Source organism: Bombina bombina, chromosome 2, assembly GCF_027579735.1.
Source record: "Bombina bombina isolate aBomBom1 chromosome 2, aBomBom1.pri, whole genome shotgun sequence".
In the NCBI taxonomy this organism is placed as follows: Eukaryota; Metazoa; Chordata; class Amphibia; order Anura; family Bombinatoridae; genus Bombina; species Bombina bombina.
The window spans coordinates 1,080,624,063-1,080,648,840 of NC_069500.1; the positions used below are offsets into that span (position 1 = coordinate 1,080,624,063).

The following is a 24,778-nucleotide window of genomic DNA, read 5'->3' on the forward strand; positions in this document are numbered from 1 at the left end:
ACCACATCCAAATTATGAAGTAATCGTTCCTTCGAAGAAGAAGGATTGGGACACAAGGAAGGAACCACAATCTCCTGATTTATGTTGCGATCAGACACAACCTTAGGGAGAAAACCCAACCCAGTACAAAGAACAGCTTATCAGCATGAAAAACCAGGTAAGGAGGGTCACATTGCAAGGGAGCCATCTCAGAGACTCTGTGTGCCGAAGCAATAGCCAGAAGAAAAAGGACCTTCGACAACAGTAATTTAATGTTAACCGAATGCATAGACTCAAACGGAGCCTTCTGCAAAACTTTAAGAACTAGATTTAAGCTCCAAGGAGAAGCGGTAGGTCTAAACACAGGCCTGATTCTAGACAGAGCCTGAACAAAAGACTATACATTAGGAAGCTCAGCGAGTCTCTTGTGCCATAACACAGACAGAGCCGAAATCTGTCCTTTAAGGAACTAGCGGCAAGTCCCTTCTCCAAACCATCTTGGAGAAAGGAAAGAATCTTGGACACCTTGACCTTATGCCAGGGGAATCCACGCTCTTCACACATCTGTTGCAAATCTCTGCAAACACCTAGGGACGGAGAGACCATTCCCCCGGATGAAACTATTGTCTGCTGAGAAAATCCGCTTCCCAGATGTCCACACCCGGAATGTGGATCGCTGACAGCAAGCAGCTGTGGGACACCACCCATTCCAGAATCCGAGATACTTCCCTCATTGCTAGGGAGCTCCTTGTTCCCCCCTGATGGTTGATGTAAGCCACCAAGGTTATGTTGTCTGATTGGAATCTGATAAACTGGGACAAACCCAGAAGTGGCCAAGCCTTCAGAGCATTGAGGATCGCTCGAAGTTCCAAAATGTTGATCGAGAGGAGAGATTCCTCTCGAATCCACCGGCCCTGTGCCTTCCTGGTACCCCAAACAGCTCCCCATCCTGATAGACTTGCGTCCGTAGTCACAATCTCCCAGGATGGTCTCAAGAAGGATGTCCCTTGGGACAGGTGATCTGGACAGAGCCACCAAGAGAGCGATTCTCTCGATCTGTTGTCCAGAGAAATCTGTTGAGACAGATCTGAGTGGTCGCCGTTCCACTGCCTCAGCATGCCCAGCTGAAGAGGCCTGAGATGGAATCTGGTGAATGGGATGACAGCTATGCTGGACACCATGAGTCCAATTACCTCCATACACCGGGCCACAGAGGACCTTAAGGAGGTCTGGAGGGCAAGACAATTGGAAGTAATTTTGCAATGTCTCTGGTCTGTAATAAATATTCTCATGGATATGGAATCTATTATCGTAACCAAAAATGCCACCCTGGTACTGGGAACCAGAGAACTCTTTTCTAAGTTTATCTTCCATCCATGAGATCGAAGAAAAAGTAGAAGAGCTCTTGAATGGTTCTCTGCCAGCCGACAGGACGGAGCCTGAACCAGGATGTTGTGTAAGTATGACGCTACTGTAATACCTCTGGATCTCGCCACCGCGAACAGGGCCCGCAGAACCTTTATAAAGACTCTTGGGGCAGTAGCTAGACCAAATGGTAGAGCAACAAACTGAAAGTGCTGGTCCAGAAACGCGAATCTTAAAGGGACACAATCTAATTTTTTTTCTTTCATGATTCAGATAGAACATGGCATTTTAAGCAACTTTCTAATTTACTCCTATTATCAATTTTTCTTCGTTCTCTTGCTATCTTTATTTTAAAAGCAGGAATTCAAATCTTAGCAGCCAGCCCATTTTAGGTTCAACACCATGGATAGCGCTTGCTTATTGGAGGCTTACATTTACCCACCAATAAGCAAACATAACCCAAGTTCTCAACCAAAAATGGTCCGGCTCCTATGCATCCCATTCCTGCTTTATAAATAAAGATAGCAAGAGAACAAAGAAAAATTGATAATAGCAATGAAGTGATCCTTGTGTATTGGCACATGAAGGTAAGCATCCTTCAAGTCTATTGTAGTCATAAACTGTCCCTCTTCAACTAAGGGCAGAATGGACCTTATCGTCTCCATCTTGAACGATGGGACCGACAGAAACCTGTTTAAGTACTTTAGGTCCAGAATCGGGCGAAACATACCGTCCTTCTTTGGGACCACAAAAAGGTTTGAGTAGTACCCCAGACCTCTCTCTGCTAGAGGTACCGGCACAATACCTCCCAGGGAGGAGAGATCCCTCACTCACCCTAGAAAAGCTTCTAGTTTTTCTGGTCTTGAAGAAAGGTTTGATATGAGGAATCTGCCCCATGGGTGGATGAGATTTGAAACCAATCCTGTAAACTTGTGCAATGGACTTCCGGTGGGTGGCACTCCAAGATGGCTGCAAGACTCTTTTGCTCTGAAGAAACCCTTATTTAAATAGCAAATTTGCAGCCTTTTTCTCTTGCCATCTACCTCTCCCTTGACAAATAAGTGTCCGGGAAACTCCAGTAGATAGAAGGAATCAGATCACTTCTACCCCGGAAGGCATTTGGAGTATTGAAATAGTATAACGAACTGTATCTATCTCTGCCATCCACGAGGCAATGGAAACAGAAAGGGATATCGTCCTAAAGCTACTTGCAACCCTTGCACCAAAAATGGACCTAATACAATTAGTGCAAGACAACAGGCGTTCTTGTTTTCTTGAAGAGGCTCCAACTAATTTGCATCACAGCTACACTACTTTAAGACCGCAACTTCTAAACACCGACAATCCCTGGACACCTACCTCAACGTGTGAAGTATCGGATAACGGATTGATGGCTGACCTTTTGGAAGATCGCCTCTTGTCCGTGGAGGGAATCGACGGACCGGCGCCTCTCTATGATCTGCAGGAGAGCCTGGATCATCTGCTCACAGCGCAAACACTTTGCCTCGGCCCGAAGATACAGCTAAGGGCCTTTTCTTTGCTCACTATGGCATATCCCGGGAGATAGACTGTGGCAGCTTGGATTCAGAATGGACTTTACAGCTGCTGACGAATAGTTTGTCGGGGCTTGCCTCGATCTCTACGGAGTTGGGGTCAGAAACATCTGAAAACTTGCCAGCAATGGAACCTAGGCGACGGATGAAACTCACCATGATGCAAATTGAGGAAAACGCAAATTTACTGTGCATTAACCATCCCGTTGACAGTCCAGGATCAGGACGTCTCAATACCTGGCCACCGAGGTGGAACATTTAATGCTTAGGTTCAGATCTCTTAACCGTTCTAAAACTCTAATATATCCATAACAAAATAGTATTTTACTAATTAGCTCCATGTTCATATTTCTTGGTATGCCTGATTGTTTCTCTGTGCCTAAGGTTTGCGGGTAATATGTATTCTGTTTAGAGCCTTTTACATGTTTAGAATATTAAGCAGGCTCTGCCCACTATAATATTTCATTATACTATAGTATACAATGGTTGCAGAGGCGAGATTAGCACCAGACGTCTAGGTTTAACACCTATAGATAAATACCCTAAAACCCAATGGACTGAAAACTAAATTGCTGCTTAAGCTTTATCTACTTGTCATGTCCCGGTGTATACTCACACTACAATACAGTGTTTTCTCCACCATACTTCATAATATACCATCACACTACATATGAATTAAGTGTCTTTTGACTCGTCCATATTTTCAGTTTTGTCTATCCTCACATAAAGGCAATACAAGTGCGTCATATATCCTCAAAAAGCAGGCGTTGATAACACGGCCTACATCAGGCTTATCTCCCTTATTATATTACATTGCTGATGCAGGCTAAGTGTTTAATATCATAAATCACCTTCCAAGCTTAGCGGCGAATATCCTGGCTGATGTAGTAGTTTTGAAAACACCTAGAAGTAGCTACTGAAATAGTTTACCACTATATGTATCGGCCTCCTCATTTTAAGATGTAATATCTTTTTACCCCTTTATATTAACATGATAGCATATTGTAGTATTCTGCAAAGTTATTATTGTTTTTGTTTTATTTCATCTTTGCTTAAAGAGGTTTAGTTTAGTCTTGTTAGTTTATTAAATTGAAATACCTCGCATATACCAAATCATACCTATGAAAGTTGAGTGCCCCCTTTTGATATATTCGCAACATTTGAAAACTTGCCACTTGGCACTCGGGGGTTTATCCTCAATGCAGCATTCTCTCCATCACTGATAATGGGACTTGTAAATTAATACTTTTGCCCCCCAGTGACCGTAGATATGATTGAGTCCAGGCCTTGACCAAAAAGAATCTTCCCCTTAAATGGAAGGGAAAGTAATCTAAATTTTGAAGTCATGTCCGCAGACCAAGACTTCAGCCAGAGTGCTCTACGGGCTAGAACAGAACAACCTGATGTCTTGGCATTCAGGCGAATGATCTACATATTTGCATCACAGATAAAAGAATTAGCGACCCTTAAGGCCTTAATTCTTTCCTGGATTTCGTCAAGGGGAGTTTCCACCTCGATCATCTCCGATAGAGAGTCGCACCAATAGGTAGCAGCTCCAGCCACTGCAGCAACCACCGCTGCAGGTTGAAACAAATACCCTGTGTGCTAAAACATCTTAATTAACAGAGTTTCTAGCTTCTTATCTATGGGCTCCTTAAACGACGAACTATCCTCAAGCGGGATAGTAGTGCCCTTAGCAAGCGTGGAGATAGCTCTATCCACCTTAGGAACGGAACCCCACAACTCTAATTGAGAGTCCGGAACCGGGAACAATTTCTTAAAGGAAGAAGGGGGGAAAAAAAGATCCAAGTCTCTCCCATTCATTCTTAATAATATTTGCCATCTTTACAGGAACCGAGAAAGTCTGTGGCACCACCCTGTCCTCATAAACCTTATCAAGTTTAGGAACAGCAGGTTCCCCGGGTAATTTTGGTTCTGGAACCTCCAAAGTAGCCAACACTTCTTGTAGCAGAAAGCGTAAATGTTCAAACCTAAATCTAAAGTCTGGTTCCTCTGCAGCCGGAGGTTTAGAGGCAGCAGATTCCGACCCAGAAAGAGCATCAAGTATCAGAGGCGACCTTGTCAGCGGATAATCTAGTATCAGATAAATCCAACAAGTTGGTAGATGACCCCTGGGAAGGATAGCAATATTTGACCTTTTCGATTGCGCTTAGCAGGGCGAGGTAAAGCACTGAAGACCGCAGACACTGCCGTTTGTAGCTGTTCAGTAAAGTCTGGCGGTAAGAGGGCTCCTCCCGAAGGAAGATTAGCAATGCAATGGGAAGCTGCATGTGTAATAGGAGATGACAGCAGGGAACGCACCTCACAGGACGGAGACCCCTCAGAGGTGGACAGCTCAGTGGTACTAAACATCTTGGTTTTCTTAGATATAAGTACTTTATCAATGCATGTGGAACATAATTGAGCAGATGGGTATACCGTAGCCTCCTCACAATAAAAACATGTATTAGATTTAGGTAAAGAGGGAGTACCCTCTAACATATCAGAGTCTTCCATAGATTGCACTTTTAAGATAGACTATAGACAAAGATAAATGGCACCTTTATACCCCCAATGGCTGGGGCACTCACCCCCTCCTATGACCCAGGCCCCACAGAGAAACCGCTTTGTCTCCTGTAAAGCACACGGTCAGGAAAGAGGAAATCAATGAGACCACACCCGGTCACGTGGTGTGCCATGCAGGACCGCCGCTGCTCCTGGAATAAACGCCCCAAACCTAGCAGGCCGCGCAGTTATCCAAAATTAAAGTAAAACCTGAATGTTTCAACATCTGCCTGAGCCACATCTCACACATATCGCAGCATAAAACATAATAAAGCAAATTATGTGTAAATCCCCCCTGTTCAATAATTCCTTCCGGAGATATTAACCTTTGATTCAATACAGATAAAAGGAGTCACACCTGTAACCCTGTCTTCTTGTGTTATCATACAGTATAAAATTAAACAATCTTACTGGAATCAACGCCGTGGAACAGACACACAGCCTCTCAAGTTTGACAGTCTTGTAGCATCGCACCTGACATGGACTTGAGTAATAGAAGCAGACAGTGAAACTTGTCAACACAGATTGCTTAGGAGCTGTTAATACGAGTCTGGATGATTTTGCAGAAAGACTCTCCCTGCATCTCCAGACCCTAACATTCGTCAATGCTCTCACTGAGAGGCTGATAAGACTACTTAAAACTCCAGTCCCATAATGAAGGGTACTACCCTCCATAAGATACTACTCCGAATCTTCGGACACTTCTCTGCCATCCTCCTGTGACGAAAGGCAAAGAATGACTTGGGTATCAGGGGAGTGGGGGAGGTATTTAAGCCTTTGGCTGGGGAGTCTTTGCCTCCTCCTGGTGACCAGGTTCTATAGTCCCACAAGTAATTAATGAAGCTGTGGACTCTCCTCATATTAAGAAGGAAACACTGATATCCCTTGTAATGTTCTTTTTGTTACTGTAATATGTTGTGGCAAGTACTCTGCATAATGCTTGTAATGCTTAATTAAATATCTCAATAAAAATATATAAAATAAATAATATAAAATACACAAACATACATCATTTCAAATATTTGAAATGACAGAAAATCACAACCTCATATAAATCCAATAGGTATATTGTCCGTTCAGAAATACAAATATTAAAAAAATGTATTTAGCTCTCCTGGACTGCTAAACATGCTGTTTTTAAAGCGGAAGAAAAAAAAAAGCAATGTAAACCAACTTACTCGAATTTCTTGGAGATTGTGAAAGTTATTTCCCACCCTGACTGAGATTTTGCTTGGTGTGTAGCTCTCATCGGACTTGTAATCTGCATAAATGCATAAAGCTTTCACGGTCGTCTTTCTTCTACAAGCAGAAATAAAAGTATACATTGAACCAACCAAATTCAAAGCTCTTCTAAAATGTCCATTGTACCAATATTTGTATTGTTTATCATAAATGACTGGTTACCATCTGGATACTATTGATAACTATACACATTTTTGCTGCAGAACGTCTCAAAGATTTTAGAGTCAGCTGACTCTTAAAGGATCACTGCCATCTACAATTATATTAATAGTATCCAATAAAAGAATACATTTTGGTAAAACATTGTGCAGTAGTATTCTTACAATCGTATAAGCTATTATGTAGACACACGATCCAAAATATTGCATGATTGTTTTCAGATGACTATAGACCAGTTAGAAGCAATTTCTGACAGTGTATTTAAAAGGGATAGGAAATTCGGATTATCCTAAGTTATGAAGGTATAATCTAGATTTTATTAAAGACACAGAGACGAGTATTTTGCTTTCTTTCCTTTACTACTTAATGGCAGTATTTAAAAGCATATAGAAATAAATAACAAAAACTGTCAACATTTGAAAAAGACAGTACAACAGTATGTAAACCAGTGACCAATAACATAAGAGAACTGGTTAGACAAAAACAAAGTGACCAATCAGCTCCAACATGTAACCTATAAACTGTCCAAATTCAAATACCAACTCCTCTTTCTTGTAATCAGATGAAGGAAGGAACCAGTTCATGATGATCACAAAACAGCAACAAAACAGGAAACAAAGAAGACTGAAGAAAATAATCCAGGAGATGTTGACCATCCAACGGTAAGATTTCCAACGATGGGAGTAAGAACACCACAAACTTGACTTTTGTGAAGGATGAGAAGAACTTGATAGATGAGATGACCAATCATTTAAATGAGAGGGAATAAAATTATCCAAGATGGTATCCTGTTTAAGGATTGGTAACTAGAATAAATATATAATGAAAAGAATTAAAATATTAATACATATAAAAGGGAGGGAAATAAAGAAAAAAGAGAGAGGTGGGAAAATACTCGTCTCTGTGTCTTTAATAAAATCTAGATTATACCTTCATAATTTAGGATAATCCGAATTTTATTACAAGACCAGAGACTCATATTTTGCTAGTTTAAAGCAACTAACAAAATAAATTAAGCGAGGCGTGTTCAATGGGTTTAAAATAAAATTGTTTAAAAACTGAATCTGAAGACCAGTCAGCTGCATCCAAAATTTGTTGAAGGGTAGCAGCTTTCAAAAATGCTTTAGAAGCGGCTGATCCTCTAACAGAGTGAGCGGAAAAGGATAAATCAATACCTGCTTCACTCATAACCCATTTAACCCATCTGGCAATAGAAATAGAAGAAACAGGTAAATGAGGAGGGACAAAAGATAACAAAAGTTGGTTAGAAGAAGAAGTACGAAAAACAGAAGTTCTACGTTCATACTCTTTTAAACACAAAACCACACAGAGAAAGGGTTCATTATGTAAGTAAGGATAAAAAATAGAAGTTGAAAAAGATTTAGTTCTTTTAGAAATAAAGAAAGTAACACCTTCAGGAGAGAAACGTTTAGAATTAAAGTCTAAAGCTTTAACATCTGAAACTCTGCGAAAAGAAATTAAACATAAAAGAGTAGCAAGTTTTGTAGAAAGTTGTTTAAGAGATAAAGATTCATTAGAAGGCCAGGATTTAAAAAGAGAAAAAACAAGATCTACATCCCAGAAGGAAGAATATTTAGGAGCAGGAGGTCTTTTAAGTTTTATAGCTTTCATTAATTTACAAATTAAAGGGCGTTGACCTGCTGGAAAATTATTAATAAAAGAATGTTTAGCTGAAATAGCTGATCTAGAAACATTAATAGTTCTATAAGCTAAACCTGCTTCAAAAAGAGATGTAAGAAAATTAATAATAAAAGTTACATCAACTGAAAGGGGATCCAAACCTCTCTCCAAGCACCAGCCAGACCATCTGGTCCATGCGGAAAAATAACATTTTTTGGTTCCAGGGGCCAAAGAGTCTTGGAGAAGATCTTTAGCTTGTTGTGATAATCCCTGGAGAGATGATGTAAGCCCGAAATTGACCAGGCTATGAGACGAAGAGATCCTTGGAGGATAAGGTCGTGAGGAAGACCTTCTGGATCTGACAATAGAAGAGGAAAAATTGGAAGCAGAACTGGATGGTTGACAGATAACTCTAGAAGAGAAGGGTACCAAGGTTGAGATGGCCACAGGGGAGTGATTAGGAGAATTGAAAGAAGATCCCGTCGGACTACTGAAATTGTTCTCTGAATCATGGAGAACGGAGGAAACGCATAAGCTGACTGACGAGGCCACGGATGGAGAAATGCATCTATCGCTAGAGCATCTGGATCCGGACGCCAGCTGAAATAAGGGTGAATCTGAAAGTTCAGTCTCGAAGCGAATAGATCTATCGAAAAGGGTCCTCTGAGAGACTGAAGTGATTGAAACACTTGATAATGAAGTTTCCAATCGCTGGAGTCTGTCAGATACCGAGAACCCCAATCTGCCGCCACGTTGGATAAACCTGGAATATATTCCGCTTTGACAGAAATATTTCTGTCCAAGCAAAGATGAATGAAATCTTTCGTAATAATTGATAAATCTCTCGATTTTGTACCACCGAGACGATTCAAATAACGAACAGCAGAAATATTGTCCATTCTGAGTAAAATGGACACAGGAAAAGAACCTTTGACAAAACTCTTGACTGCAAAAGAGCCTGCCAAAAGTTCTAAGCAATTGATATGAAAACGTTTTTCTTCTGAAGACCATTTTCCGCCCGTGATAGAAGGACCGCAACGAGCTCCCCAGCCCGAGCGACTGGCGTCGGATTCTATAATTAAATCTGGAGCTTTCCCGAAAATGGCTCTCCCGTTCCAAGCTTCTATGTGAGAGAGCCACCACGAAAGTTCTTCTTTGGCTTCTGTAGATAATTGAATCAAATGAGAATAGGAAAGACCTTTCTGAAGATGACAAATTTTTAAACGTTGAAGTTCCCTGTAATGAAGAGGAGCAGGGAAAATAGCCTGAATAGAGGATGAGAGTAACCCCACTATTCTGGCTATAGTCCTGATGGGAACTAAAGATAAAGAAAGAGTTTTTGAAATTTCTTTCTTGATATTCACAATTTTTTCTTTGGGAAGGCTGAGAGTGGAATTCACAGTGTCTATTTGAAATCCTAAAAAGGTTAAAGATTTTGTTGGAGAGAGAACAGATTTCTCCATGTTGATTAAGAAACCCAAATTTTCTAAAATATAAATAGTAAGCTGAATTTGAGATTTCAAAATGACAGGACACTGATTCATGATTAAAATATCGTCTAAATAAATGATAAGACGAACACCTCTCAAACGAAGCCAAGTAATAATTGGCTTCATTAACTTGGTGAAAATCCAAGGAGCTGAAGATAGACCGAAAGGCATACAAGTAAAATTCCAAACTTTCCCTTCCCAAACAAAAGAGAGAAATTTCCTGTGTTCCTGAGCTACCGGGACTGTAAGATATGCATCTGTCAGATCTAATCTGACTAAAAAATCGTTGTCTAAAAGGCATTCTCTGAGAAGATGAATCCCTTCCATTTTGAAATGCTGATAAACAACAAAAGAATTTAAGGATCTTAAATTTATTACCGGACGATATAGACCATTCTTCTTTTTTACGAGAAAAAGATTGCTTAAGAAACAGCTTTGTGGATCCAAAGCTGGTTCTATAGCCTGTTTTGAAACGAGAGATGAAATCTCGTTTTGAACCAGAATTCTGTCTGACATTGAGAATTTTATAGGGAGAGGAAGGGAACTTTGAAAAGGAGTAGAAATAAAATCTATAAAAAGACCTGAAACTGTTTGAAGAACCCATTGATCTGTAGTTATAAGATTCCAATTTTGAGCAAAAAGAGTCATTCTGCCTCCTATAATGTTTAGGGAAGAAACATGAAAGGGAAGAAAAGGATTTACCTTGAGGGGTACGGGATCTTTGCAGACGTGGATTCCAGAATCTTCCTCTAGATGGGAAGAAACCTGAAGAGGATGGGTACTGAAATTGTCTCTGTTGATATTGAAACTGTTGGTTCGAATATTGAGACCTATTGGGATATGATGGACGGCCGGGAAAACGGCCTCTTCCTTTCCCGGCCTGCTCAGAAAAACGGTCCTGATAAAATATTTTCTTCATGGATGTTCTTACTTTATTAAGATTCGAAAAGGTGTTGACATAACAGTTTAACTCCTTAATAAAAGTGTCTCCAAAAAGTAGACCATTTGTATCAGGATGAATCTCGTTAACTGCGAAATCGCATTCTCCTCAAGATATTTCTTCTACGCTCAGTGTACATAGAGGAATTAGCATTTCCGATGAAACTGAGCATTCTTTGTAACCATTCCCTAACCACTACAGGGTCCATTAGAGTATTATCATAAACAGCCTGTTCAGCCATGTCAAAAAGTTTTGATAAAGGACCTACAGAGTCCAACATTTTATCCTGGCATATCTTCCAGGCCCTATCCATTCCTTTCTTTAATTTAAACCCAGAGGAACCAATAAATTTAAGTATCTTAGGATCCACCTCAGGGGTACAACAGGCATTATTAGGGAGAATAGGTCTGGGACATTCAGCTCTCATTTTATTCCTTGAGTCCCTTTTTAAAGGCTGGCGTAATTGAAAATCAATGAAATCTGCTATGTCATTAGATGGGCACCATTCAGCAGATCTAGGATGATGTAATTCATCCGCATTAAACCTAGGATTTCCTAGACAATCATAAAAAATTTTTTCATCAGCATCTTTCTTACTGTGCTTAGATTTCTTTAAAGACTTTTTAAATTTTTTGACCTTCGGAGAAGCCGAAGAATCCTCAGAGGAAATATGAGTAAGAAATTCATTAGAATTGTCTGAATCCAATGAAGAATCAGAATTAATATCCGTAGAGGAAACACAGTCTTTATTATCTTTTGTGGCCAAAGCCTCTCCCATAAGTAACCTCTTGGGAGTAGAGGAAAAAGCAGGTGTTTTGCTTCCTTTCCTGCAAGGAATAACAGAGCTAGAAGCCATTTGGCGAGATTTTTTCACCAATTTTTTACTCGCTGTAATAGCGCTGGAAACTGTTCTTTTCCTTTTCACAGCCTTTTTAGAATTTGATTTATTAATTAACAATGAAATTTTTTCCAGCATAGAATTCATAGAAGAATCTATCATATGCTGTACATTCTCAGCATTGAGAGAAGTATTTTCAGAGATTTGAGACATTTTGAAAAAATAAATAAATAATTATTAAAAATAAATTTAAAATAAAATTTGACAAAATAAATAATTTATCAAAAAACCTGACAATAAATATATGAGGAAAAATTGACCCAAAACTTAACTATAAAATTATTTGCAAAAACCAAAAATTTTAAATATAACCATAGAATTTTAAAAATAAATGTGACAAATAATCACTAGATGGAGACAGAGACCGCTAAGAGCATTAAATGAATGAGTTGGAAGAAATCCCATATACTTGCAACAAAGTTGCGACTAGCCGGGACAAAGAATAAGCTGCACTGAGAAGAGGGCGGGTGTATGACGCAGCGAAAAAACAAAGGAAGCCAGTGCGCATGCGCATCGACACGTCAAACAAAATGGAGGAATCTGAGCAGAGACAGGGAGAAAAAACGATACGCAAGAGAGAAAAGGGGGTAAGAAAGAACAAATAAACGTTAGCGGAAATAAAACGAAGGGAATAAAGAGTAAGGTAAAAGAATTTTGACAGAAACATAAATAAACTAAATAACTAAAAAGCGGAACTAGGCTAAAACAAAAAACGGAACATAACAAAACATGTAAAATACATTCAAATAATACAATGTAATTTAACTGCAGAAAAGATAAACTTTTATTATCAGAATAAAATAATACTTATCTCATCTGCAAGCAGTAAAAGAAAGAGGAGTTGGTATTTGAATTTGGACAGTTTATAGGTTACATGTTGGAGCTGATTGGTCACTTTGTTTTTGTCTAACCAGTTCTCTTATGTTATTGGTCACTGGTTTACATACTGTTGTACTGTCTTTTTCAAATGTTGACAGTTTTTGTTATTTATTTCTATATGCTTTTAAATACTGCCATTAAGTAGTAAAGGAAAGAAAGCAAAATATGAGTCTCTGGTCTTGTAATAAAATTCAAAATTAAACTTGCATGATTCAGAGAGAGAATGTATTTTTATATAATTCACTTCTATTTTCAAATGTGCTTTGTTCTCTTGGTATGTCCAGTTGAAAAAGAATACGCACATATCCTAGTAGGAGCTGGTTGCTGATTGGTGCCTGCACCACATTTGTCTCTTGTGATTGGCTAACTAGATGTGTTCAGCTAGCTGCCAGTATTGCAATGCTGTTCCTTCAGCAAAGGATAACAGGATAATGAAGCAAATTTGATCATAGAAGTAAATTAGAAAGTTGTTTAAAATTGTATGCTCTAACAAAAACTTAAAATTATGCTTACCTGATCATTTTATTTTCTTCTGACTGGGAGAGTCCACAGCTGCATTCATTACTTTTGGTAATTCAGAACCTGAACCACAAGGAGGCAAAGACACCCCAGCCAAAGGCTTAAATACCTCCCCCACTTCCCTCTTCCCCCAGTGATTCTGCCAAGGGAACAAGGAACAGTAGGAGAAATATCAGATGAAAAAAGGTGCCAGAAGAATAAACAAAAAAACATAGCCACCCCCATAACAGAACGTGGGAGGGGAGCTGTGGACTCTCCCCGTCAGAAGAAAACAAAATTATCAGGCAAGCATAATTTAAGTTTTTCTTCCTAAACGGGGATAGTCCACAGCTGTATTCATTACTTTTGGGAAAACAATACCCAAGCTATAGAGGACACTGAATGCAAAAAAGGGCGGATAGACAAGGCGGCCCATTCGAAGGGCACCACAGCCTGAAATTACCCAAACCAACCAACAACTGCTGTACCAAGCAGAACAAAAAGGACTAAGTAACTGCCCAACAGTTAAATCCAGCAAAGCCCAGATAGAGACCGCTCAAAGGTACTAGATTCCACCGAGCACAAAGCCCCCAAAGAGACTGCACTCATGAAAGAGCTATCACGAAATAAGCAGATATTCCCCAGAACTGCCAATTAGCAACATAAGCACGTATCATGCTCCAGATGGAACCCCAGGCTCCCACTCTGCCACACAACACAAGACTAGTAGACATCAGTCACGAACACTAGCCTATCAAGTTAGAAACTGCACCAGAAGACTCCCACAGAGGGAACCCTTCGAAAGTGCAGGAACTCACTCCCTTACAAAAATAGGGAAGTATGAAAAAACATAGAGTAAAAACTCCTCTAATCTCCACTTCTAGAGAGATCACAATATTTGGAGAAGAACACGGTCAAAAACTCAACCGATCCATAGGCCTCAGACCAAAAAAGTAAAACCAGCCCACAGCTGGATTCAAACCAACAACTCAAGTTGCAAAGCACCAAAAATCCACCATTAGGTTACATGGGCTACTTCCTCGAGACAAAGGCCCAGCACCAAAAACGCCTGGCATGTCCGAAGATAAGGAAAACATAATTTATGTAAGAACTTACCTGATAAATTAATTTCTTTCATATTGGCAAGAGTCCATGAGCTAGTGACGTATGGTATATACAATCCTACCAGAAGGGGCAAAGTTTCCCAAACCTCAAAATGCCTATAAATACACCCCTCACCACACCCACAATTCAGTTTAACGAACAGCCAAGTAGTTGGGTGATAAAGAAAGAAGTAAAAAGCATCAACAAAGGAATTTGGAAATCATTGTGCTTTATACAAAAAAATCATAACCACCATAAAAAGGGTGGGCCTCATGGACTCTTGCCAATATGAAAGAAATGAATTTATCAGGTAAGTTCTTACATAAATTATGTTTTCTTTCATATAATTGGCAAGAGTCCATGAGCTAGTGACGTATGGGATAGCAATACCCAAGATGTGGAACTCCACGCAAGAGTCACTAAAGAGGGAGGGATAAAAACAAAAACAGTAATTTTCTGTTGAAAAAAATTAATCCACAACTCAAAATATAAGTTTATTCTCATGAATGAAAAGAAAAAACTTAAAATATAAGCAGAAGAATCAAACTGAAACAGCTGCCTGAAGAACTTTTCTACCAAAAACTGCTTCCGAAGAAGCAAATATATCAAAACGGTAGAATTTAGTAAAGGTATGCAAAGAAGACCAAGTTGCTGCTTTGCAAATCTGATCAACTGATGCTTCATTCTTAAAAGCCCACAAAGTGGAGACTGATCTAGTAGAATGAGCTGTAATTTTCTGAGGCGGGGCTTAACCCGACTCCAAATAAGCTTGATGAATCAAAAGCTTTAACCATGATGCCAAGGAAACGGCAGAAGCCTTCTGATCTTTCCTAGAACCAGAAAAGATAACAAATAGACTAGAAGTCTTCCTGAAATCTTTAGTGGCTTCAACATAATATTTCAAAGCTCTTACCACATCCAAAGAATGTAAGGATCTCTCCAAAGAGCTCTTAGGATTAGGACACGAAGAAGGGACAACAATTTCTCTATTAATGTTGTTAGAATTCACAAACTTAGGTAAGAATTTAAATGAAGTCAGCAAAACCGCCTTATCCTGATAAAAAATCAGAAAAGGAGATTCCCAAGAAAGAGCAGATAATTCAGAAACTCTTCTAGCAGAAGAGATGGCCAAAAGGAACAACACTTTCCAAGAAAGTAGTTTAATGTCCAAAGAATGCATAGGCTCAAATAGAGGAGCCTGTAAAACCTTCAAAACCAAATTAAGACTCCAAGGAGAAGAGATTAATTTAATGACAGGCTTGATACAAACCAAAGCCTGTACAAAACAGTGAATAACAGGCTGAATAAAGGACCATAGTGGTGTGGGACCTAAGACAACTATACAATTATCTAAGCATTATATAGGATAGGGAACAAGCCCGACATAAATACCCCACCAAATAAGTCTCAGAAATTCACATTATGCTGAATAGCAGAGTGCATGAACTGTTAGAAAAAAAACAAAAAACATATCATACATTTTATATTAGTGGAGCAGAGTTAATGAGACATAGAAGTTCCATATAACCTCACACATCCGGTCCATTAAACAACCATCATTCAAGGTTCAGGAGGCCATGTCATGTCAAGGCAGTCCCCCATACATGTGACTTATGCACAGCCGTTCAAATGAAGCGAAAGTTAGCCCACCCCTGTCCTGCTATAACTCTCAAGATCTCGATCTTCTGTAAAGATGCTGGCGTTTGGGCAGTATTTAGAGACCTCGAGCAGATCAAGCCGTCCGACCTGTGCGTCGACTCCCCAAAGTTCCAAACTCAGTAGGGTCTGCATGGTGAGCCGCATACACTGATCATCACAGCGCAAGCCGCCAAAGGTATGGAGCAAACAGACCAAACTTGAGGTATGTGTATATGAAAAGGGGAATAACTGTCTCCCCGCACAATCACCAGTTACTCCATTGCACTCTATAACGGCAGCAATCTGCAGAGGCTCAGTGCACTCAGCTTGCATGCGATCTTCTCTGCCTCTGCATCCACCAACAGATTGCCAATCGCAGCCTGGATCCAGCAAGGTAAGTCGCTCTCTTTGCGAATGGTTCCCCAAAGCAGCTATGCCCGCCCTCTCTCTTATAGAGTTTCCGAGCAGTATAGGGTCTCCCATGGGCAGCACAGTGGTCAGGGAAACCGTCACCTCACGTTGAAGGTCTGATCCCAGAGATACTTGATCATTCTTTGTTCTGCCTTGAAGGGCTGCCGTAAGCACAGGTAAAGGGGCTTCACATAGAGCTAAATTCTGGTCAGTCAGGTTAGAGCAGCTGTCTTCCACTATGAGGGACCCAGGCTTGTCAGGACAATACTGCGATCGACACAGGATAGTGCTAGTAAGATCAACCGCAACAACCATAGATCGATTGCGCAGCAGGATGTCATCTATTCTGCTGCAGATTTTATGCTCAAATTCTGCAAAAAGGGCTTGAATCTCTGTGTAGGAAATCGCCATTCTGCTTACAACAAAAGCTTAAATGAAATAGTGTAATAGGAGAGGAGAATTTGCTTGTTCTCCTAATACCCAGTCTCCCGGGGGGGGGGTGCCGAGATTTTCCTCCACGAGGGCCGCCTAAAATCTCAGCGTTCCAGTCTGCAAAGCTCCGCATGACCCAATATTAGTATAATCCAATCCAGCAGAGTTTGCTTTCTTTCGTGCAATAAGATTCTGTGCTGGATGGCACCTACAATGTTAGCTATCCTGGCGGAAAGTATATCTTTCAGGCAGAGCTCACAGATAAGCAGCCATCTTCCGAATTTACCATTTTTCACCTTCCCTCCCTTGAATAAATTTGTTTCCTTTTCTCTTTGTCTAACATAGAAGTGTAGTATTAAAAAAGGTTCATTGCTCATACGAACGTCTTACATTCAGTAAAAACAGCTTTGCAGACTGGGAAAGGCTGGGGGGGGGGGCGGGTTTGGAAAAATCCCTGAGAGCCAGTCAACAATCAATACACTGCTGCTTTGCAGCTCTACTGCATATTTGACTGTTCACTTCAAACAGCACTTTGCTCTGAAGGCACTGTTAAGAAAAACGTACACAATGCAGCAAGAGCACAGCTCTGTTTGAAAAGAACAGCCTAATGTGGAGCAGTGCTGCAAAGATAAATCACTGACAGTTCCTGCATGTGTCCCATATTTTCTGCAGACATGCTGCATTTTCTGCGATGACATCTCAGATAACTGTATAATGAAAACGTTCCCCACACTGAAGCTTCTCTAGTACTCCTCAGCCATTCTGTGGGAATCTATATGGATCTTAGTGACATCTGCTAAGATCATCAACCTCCAGGCAGAAATCTTCTTCAATATGCTGCCTGAGGAAAAATAGTACTCACCGGTACCATTTAAAATAAAAAAGTCTTGATTGAAGAAAATAAAAACTATAATTTTAACACCTCTTTCACTTTACCTCTTCCTATTACTAGTATGGGCAAAGAGAATGACTGGGGGTTGAGAGAAGGGAGGAGCTATATATACAGCTCTGCTGTGGTGCTCTTTGCCACTTCCTGTTAGCAGGAGGATAATATCCCACAAGGATGAATCCGTGGACTCGTCGTATCTAGTAGAAGAAATGATCAATTTCCTTATATGGCAGTTTCAGGAATGGGAAAAAAATGCAAACAGCATAGCCCTCTGATAGAGAAAAAGGCAAGAGGCATATAGTAATGGGGTTTTAAATAATGAAAAATTTTGGCGCCAAGTATGACGCACAACACAAACAGATTTTTTTGGGGCGCTAACAACATCCGGAAATGACACACTTGCGTCATCAAATACGCAACCTTGTGAAAGGACTTGGCGTCGACTAAGACGCCGGAAACAACAAATTTGCATAATCGAACGTAACTGCGCCAAAAAAATAGCGCCAAAAATGACGCAATATACTTTGGCATTTTGCGTCCTCACAAGCCTAACTTAGCCCGCGAATTAAAAAGAACAGTCAATTGAAAAAAAGACTATACCCCAGATAAGAATTTTTTTTCCCTAAAAATAGAATTTATGCTTACCTGATAAATTTCTCTCTTGAGATCTATCGAGTCCACGGATTCATCCATACTTGTGGGATATTCTCCTTCCCTACAGGAAGTGGCAGAGAGAGCACCCACAGCAGAGCTGTCTATATAGCTCCTCCCTTAGCTCCACCCCCCAGTCATTCGACCGAAGGCTAGGAAGAAAAAGGAGAAACTATAGGGTGCAGAGGTGACTGAAGTTTTTTAAATAAAAATATACTACCTGTCTAAAATAGACAGGGCGGGCCGTGGACTCGATACATCACAAGAGAAATTTATCAGGTAAGCATAAATTCTGTTTTCTCTTGTAAGATGTATCGAGTCCACGGATTCATCCATACTTGTGGGATACCAATACCAAAGCTTTAGGACACGGATGAAGGGAGGGACAAGACAGGTTCCTTAAACGGAAGTCACCACTGCTTGTAGAACCTTTTTCCCAAAAATAGCCTCCGAAGAAGCAAAAGAATTGAATTTGTAAAATTTGGAAAAAGTATGAAGCGAAGACCAAGTCGCCGCCTTACAAATCTGTTCAACAGAGGCCTCATTTTTAAAAGCCCATGTGGAAGCCACTGCTCTAGTAGAATGAGCAGTAATTATTTCAGGAGGCTGCTGGCCAGCAGTCTCATAAGCCATACGGATGATGCTTTGCAGCCAAAAAGAAAGAGAGGTAAATAAACAGTGCAACTGAAAATAGGCCCCTTCCACCTCACTCAAAGTTATGGGGCCTAAAACACAACACAGAGTGTTTCTTAAACTAGCCATGTGGGTTAATAACCCTTAAACAAGCCACAAAGACCCCTTAAAGTCCCTCAAAAAACGTTTTATTTGTAACTAAACCAAAACGTTTTTTCCTATTAGTGTCACCAGTAACTATGAGCCCTTTATGCAAGCTTGGATTCCTCTTTTACTGAATACAGCTTACCTTTCCCTCATGGGGATATTGCCAGCCTTTTCTAGAAATAACACAGTCTGTCTAGAAAAAAATAAACTGAACATACCTTAAAGGGACAGTCTACACCAGAATTTTTATTGTTTTAAAAGATAGATAATCCCTTTATTACCCATTTCCCAGTTTTGCATAACCAACACAGTTATAATAATATACTTTTAACCTCTGTGATTATCTTGTATCTAAGCCTCTGCAAACTGCCCCTTTTTTCAGTTCTTTTGACAGACTTGCAGTCTAGCCAATCAGTGCCTGCTCCCAGATTACTTCACGTGCACGAGCACAGTGTTATCAATATGAAATATGTGAACTAACACCCTCTAGTGGTGAAAAACTGTTAAAATGCAATCTGAAAGAGGTGGGCTTCAAGGTCTAAGAAATTAGCATATGAACCTCCTAGGTTAAGCTTTCAACTAAGAATACCAAGAGAACAAAGCAAAATTGGAGATAAAAGTAAATTGGAAAATTGTTTAAAATTACATGCTCTATCTGAATCATGAAAGTTTATTTTGGCCTAGACTGTCACTTTAATGCAGTTTAGCCTGCAAACTGTTCCCCCGACTGAAGTTTTCCTGTACTCTTCAGCCCTTGTGAGAACAGCAATGGATCTTAGTTACAAAATGCTAAGATCATCATCCTTCTTGCAGAAATCTTCATCCCTTTTCTGCCAGAGAGTAAATAGTACACACCGGTACCATTTAAAATAACAAAACTTTGCTTGAGAAAATAAAAACTAACATTTTTGTCACCACACTCATTTTGCCCTTCCTAGCAGTTAAGCAGGCAGAGAGAATGACTGGGGGGTGGAGCTAAGGGAGGAGCTATATAGACAGCTCTGCTGTGGGTGCTCTCTCTGCCACTTCCTGTAGGGAAGGAGAATATCCCACAAGTATGGATGAATTTGTGGACTCGATACATCTTACAAGAGAAAAATGCAATTCCCAGATATGAAACTGACAGTCTGCAAAAGGAAATACACTTAAACCTGACTCATGGCAAATATAAGTACAATACATATATTTAGAACTTTATATTAATGCATAAAGTGCCAAACCATAGCTGAGAGTGTCTTAAGTAATGAAAACATACTTACCAAAAGACACCCATCCACATATAGCAGATAGCCAAACCAGTACTGAATGGTTATCAGTAGAGGTAATGGAATATGAGAGTATATCGTCGATCTGAAAAGGGAGGTAGGATATGAATCTCTAAGACCGATAACAGAGAACCTATGAAATAGATCTCCCGTGAGGAAAACCATTGCATTCAATAGGTGATACTCCCTTCACATCCCTCTGATATTCACTGTACTCAGAGGAATCAGGCTTCAAAATGCTGAGAAGCGCATATCAACGTAGAAATCTAAGCACAAACTTACTTCACCATCTCCATAGGAGGCAAAGTTTGTAAAACTGAATTGTGGGCGTGGTGAGGGGTGTATTTATAGGCATTTTGAAGTTTGGGAAACTTTGCCCCTCCTTGTAGGATTGTATATCCCATGTCACTAGCTCATGGACTCTGGCCAATTACATGTAAGAAAGAAATAAATCCCTGTATTACCCAGAACTCAAAAGAGGACTAAACAGTAACAAAGGGTAGGCAAACCTGACCATATGTAACAAGTTTGGCATGCTAAACCACCAAGCCGGAACAGAACGTAGTATAATCTCGGGTCCAGAGCCCAGGCCCAGATTCCTTCCTTACAGGAACGTGAACTCCCAGACAAAGAGAGACCACACACTGACACAACAGTGTGAACACAATGCCAGAATTTGCATCAACATGACTGTACCACAAGGTCAAGGGACCCCCCTCCGAGCCTTAGACGGACACCATGGTATAACTCCCTAAGGGGAGGGAAATGAAAAGACACTTGCTCACCCACCCACAGGTACGGAACATATGTCATCGAATCAACAGCAAAAACAGAACAGACTGAAAGGCCCCCCCTTCGGCTGTAACAGCCGGTCCAGGAGCCGAACAGACAGCCAAGCGAGCCCACCTATAAAGTGGAACAGTGGAATAAGAGATCAATTTCCCGCTTGCTAGGCAGCTAACAAGCCATCAAGCCCTTCTCAAGTCTCCGCTCAAAGGAGCAAGCGGATTACTCAATCTTAAGGGCTGAATCACTCAGGATCCAACTAGGAGGTCCGGCCAGATATCCTAACCAAGACCAAATAACCGGGCACCTGGAAAACGGAGTCGTCACAGACTAGGAACCCTTGAGGAGCCATAGGAATACCTCATATAGAGAACTCTATAAGATGCAAGCACAGCCCATCCAAAGGCCCTAGGGCACTGGACGTTCATTAAGCATCCCAGAGACAGAAAATATACTTTTCCAAAATTCGAGGGACAATACCCTCCAGGACCCGCCAGCAAAGAAGCTGCCAATAAAAAGTACACCTCTGCAACATAGGCTGCAAATCAGCAACAATCCATCTTGGTTCACCTCCCGGTAACCCCTCAGGACCAAGGGACAACAGGATGACTAACATCGATATCCCAAAACCAACATATAAAATGATATGATGTAAGAAAGGGTAGCTCCAGGACCACCAAAGAGATCAACACATTCTCTATAGTCCCTAAAAACATGGGAGCAGACGAGAAGTAGCATGAGGAAGAAAGGCGGACAAAAGTACCCGATCCTCTAAAACTGATGACCAACCAACCATCCCCCGACAGGGTAAAGAAGGAAGTCTAAGACACCTTGCACCTTATAAAGAGGCACCGAGGTCAAGAATCTCAAAAAGAGTAAATCAATAAAAGCATATCATAGGAGGGATAACCCCCCCCCCCCCCCCAACCTGGTACTCCAAGTTAAGGAGACATCTAAAACTCCAGCCCAAATGGAAATGTAGAGAACTAGCTCCGCGGTCAAAGACCTTCAGAGAGCTTCATAGCAGGATCCGTCCAGGCCCAACAAACAGGAACAGAACCAAGAGGACTGAACAAACCCCTTGATGCCCCACCCAAAAAGAAGCAATGAAAACCAGCCTGACGTCATAAACGAAGGGAATATATTGTGCTGAAGGAGGAACCCAAGAATAATAAATATAAAAATGATAGGAAACTCACCACTCAACCAGGTAAACCAGATATCCCAGCACCATGTGGATGGTATACACCCTTAAGGAACAGAAACCAGCGCCGGCCAGGACCAGCCTGCTACAGAGGGCATTCCAGAACTGAACCAGTTCACAGAAATTTTGAAACCCTAGAAGGGATTGATAAAACTTAAGACTATGCATATAAAATCTTAACATACAACTTTCGCAGAAGTGTCCAAGCGACCAAAAAAAATCGCTAGTATCGAATTCCAGAGAAGAAATGTTTCCCAATGGAGAAAGAATAACAAACATGAACTTCCAAAAAAAGACAAATACATCCTACCGGATCAACGAAAAAGAGGGCAGCACTCACAGGTGAACACCCAAAAAAAATGGTTACACTGACAGGGCCAGCCCGTCAGAGATCCCATTCTCCCGAAGCTCAGAACTGGAATAAGATACCCCAAGGAAAAAGATAAATCGGAGACAACAAAAAGATTAACTTCATCCCCCCATGTCTAACCCAGCTTGCCGCCTGGAGAGGAAGACCGAGGACCCCTCAACCCCTCCGGGCTGTGATCCTCCAGCACTGCCAAAACATGCGGCAACCGGACACGAAGGTGCGCCAGTCCATAACGAAAAGCAAGACTTACCTCCGCTGGGGGAACTGACGACCCCGACCCGTGGATTGGGCCCCTAAAGTTTTAGAGGCAACCGCTTCCCAGAGGGCTGATCTGATCCAGACGATCCCTCGCTTGACGAGCCCTGGTTCACCGAACACGGACAGAATCTCACTAACGTCTCCCGCCCTAGAAGATGTAAATGCTCCAATACCAATGAAATGGCAATGCGGAACCATGCCATAATCTCTGGAGGAAACAAGCCGCCTTCAGTAGGAGGGGTAACGGCATTAGGGACACCTGCTTGCATAGCCAAAGAAGGGTCTAGGATACACACTATACGGGATATGGGGCCCCAGGGGCGGATGGCTCGGCGGACTCTGAAAACGGCATGCAGAAAATAACTTATGGACATGGATTACCTGGGCCAATTCATACTCTTTACAAGAAGTAGAATCTGAATCAGGGACAGCCGTCTCCAAAAACTCCTCCATAACTAGAACTAGAGATTATGGATAGGAAAAAAAAAAAGGCACCTTACACCTCCAATGGCTGGAGCACTCACCACCTCCTATGACCCAGACAACTAGCGAAACAGACTCTCTCCATGGCCACCCGGTCAGGAATACGGAAATGGTAACTAGAAACGTGACCACACCCGGTCACAAGGTACACAAGGTGCGGGCCATCTAAAAACACACCAAAGCCACAAGGGCTGCGCAGCCAGACAAAAAAGGTCGTTATGTTCCGATATAGCCACAAGCCCAAATATCACTACACATTAGCAGACAGAATCACATAAAAAACATGATTAAAGTCCCCCCTCTTCAATAACCCCCCCACAGGAGATATTAACCCTCGATTCCATAAGATAAAGGAGTTCCACTGAGAGCCTGACTTCTTTGTTTACTTTACACTTCACACATCTTAAGTAAAATTAAACGATCTTACCGGAATCTACGCCGTGGAACAGGAGCACGGCCCTTCAAGTCTGACAGATAGTAGCCTCGATTCTGACATGGACCTGAGTGAACAAAGCAGGCAGCGAAACTCGTCAACGCTGATTGCTAAGGAGTTGTTAATATAAGTCAGGATAGTTTCGCAGAAAGACTCTCCCTGCATCTCCGGACTCTAACTTTCATCCAAGCTCTCACTGAGAGGTTGACAGGACTACTTAAAACTCCAGTCCCATTCCGAAGAGTACTACCCTCCATAAGAGACTACCTTTAATCTTCCAACACTTCTCTGCCAACCTCCTGTGAGGAAAGGCAAAGAATGACTGGGGGATGAGGGGAGTGGGGAGGTATTTAAGCCTTTGGCTGGGGTGTCTTTTCCTCCTCCTGGTGGCCAGGTTTTGAATTCCCAAAAGTAATGAATGCAGCTGTGGACTCTCCCCGTTTAAGAAGAAAATCATGAAATACATTTTTGGGGTTTCCTGTCCCTTTAAGTCTCACTTTCAGAATAAACATAGTAAACATTCCATAAAGTAGCACAATCACAGAACGTGCACCCTTGTTTCCATTGAGGTGGTACAGTTTGGAAACTGTTGGTAAAAACATTTATCTCCATTAAAGACCTTGTAGAATTTTTATGGTTTTTTTTTTTTTTTTTTTTTTTTTTTAAACAGTTTTATTGTGCATATAAAATAAAGATACAAGGGGGTGGAGGCGCAGCTCCAGTTTTCCATTTACAATAATAACTGTAGGTTTTGTGGATAATATGTAAGACTGATATGATATTTATTTACATATATAGTGAAATAATTAAAAAAGGAAAGAGAGGGGAAAGAAGGAAGAAAGGATAAAATAAAAGAGAAAAAAAA

General features: G+C 41.0%; 1 protein-coding gene across 1 annotated transcript in view; it reads right to left on the reverse strand.

The window, feature by feature from the left end:
* ANAPC10 (anaphase promoting complex subunit 10) overlaps nt 1-24,778 on the reverse strand; it is a 344,328-nt gene that overhangs the window by 234,051 nt on the left and 85,499 nt on the right. The window contains exon 4 of the mRNA XM_053703704.1: nt 6,641-6,761. Within this exon, the coding sequence (XP_053559679.1) occupies nt 6,641-6,761 (121 nt within the window). The remainder of the gene's footprint in view (nt 1-6,640; nt 6,762-24,778) is intronic.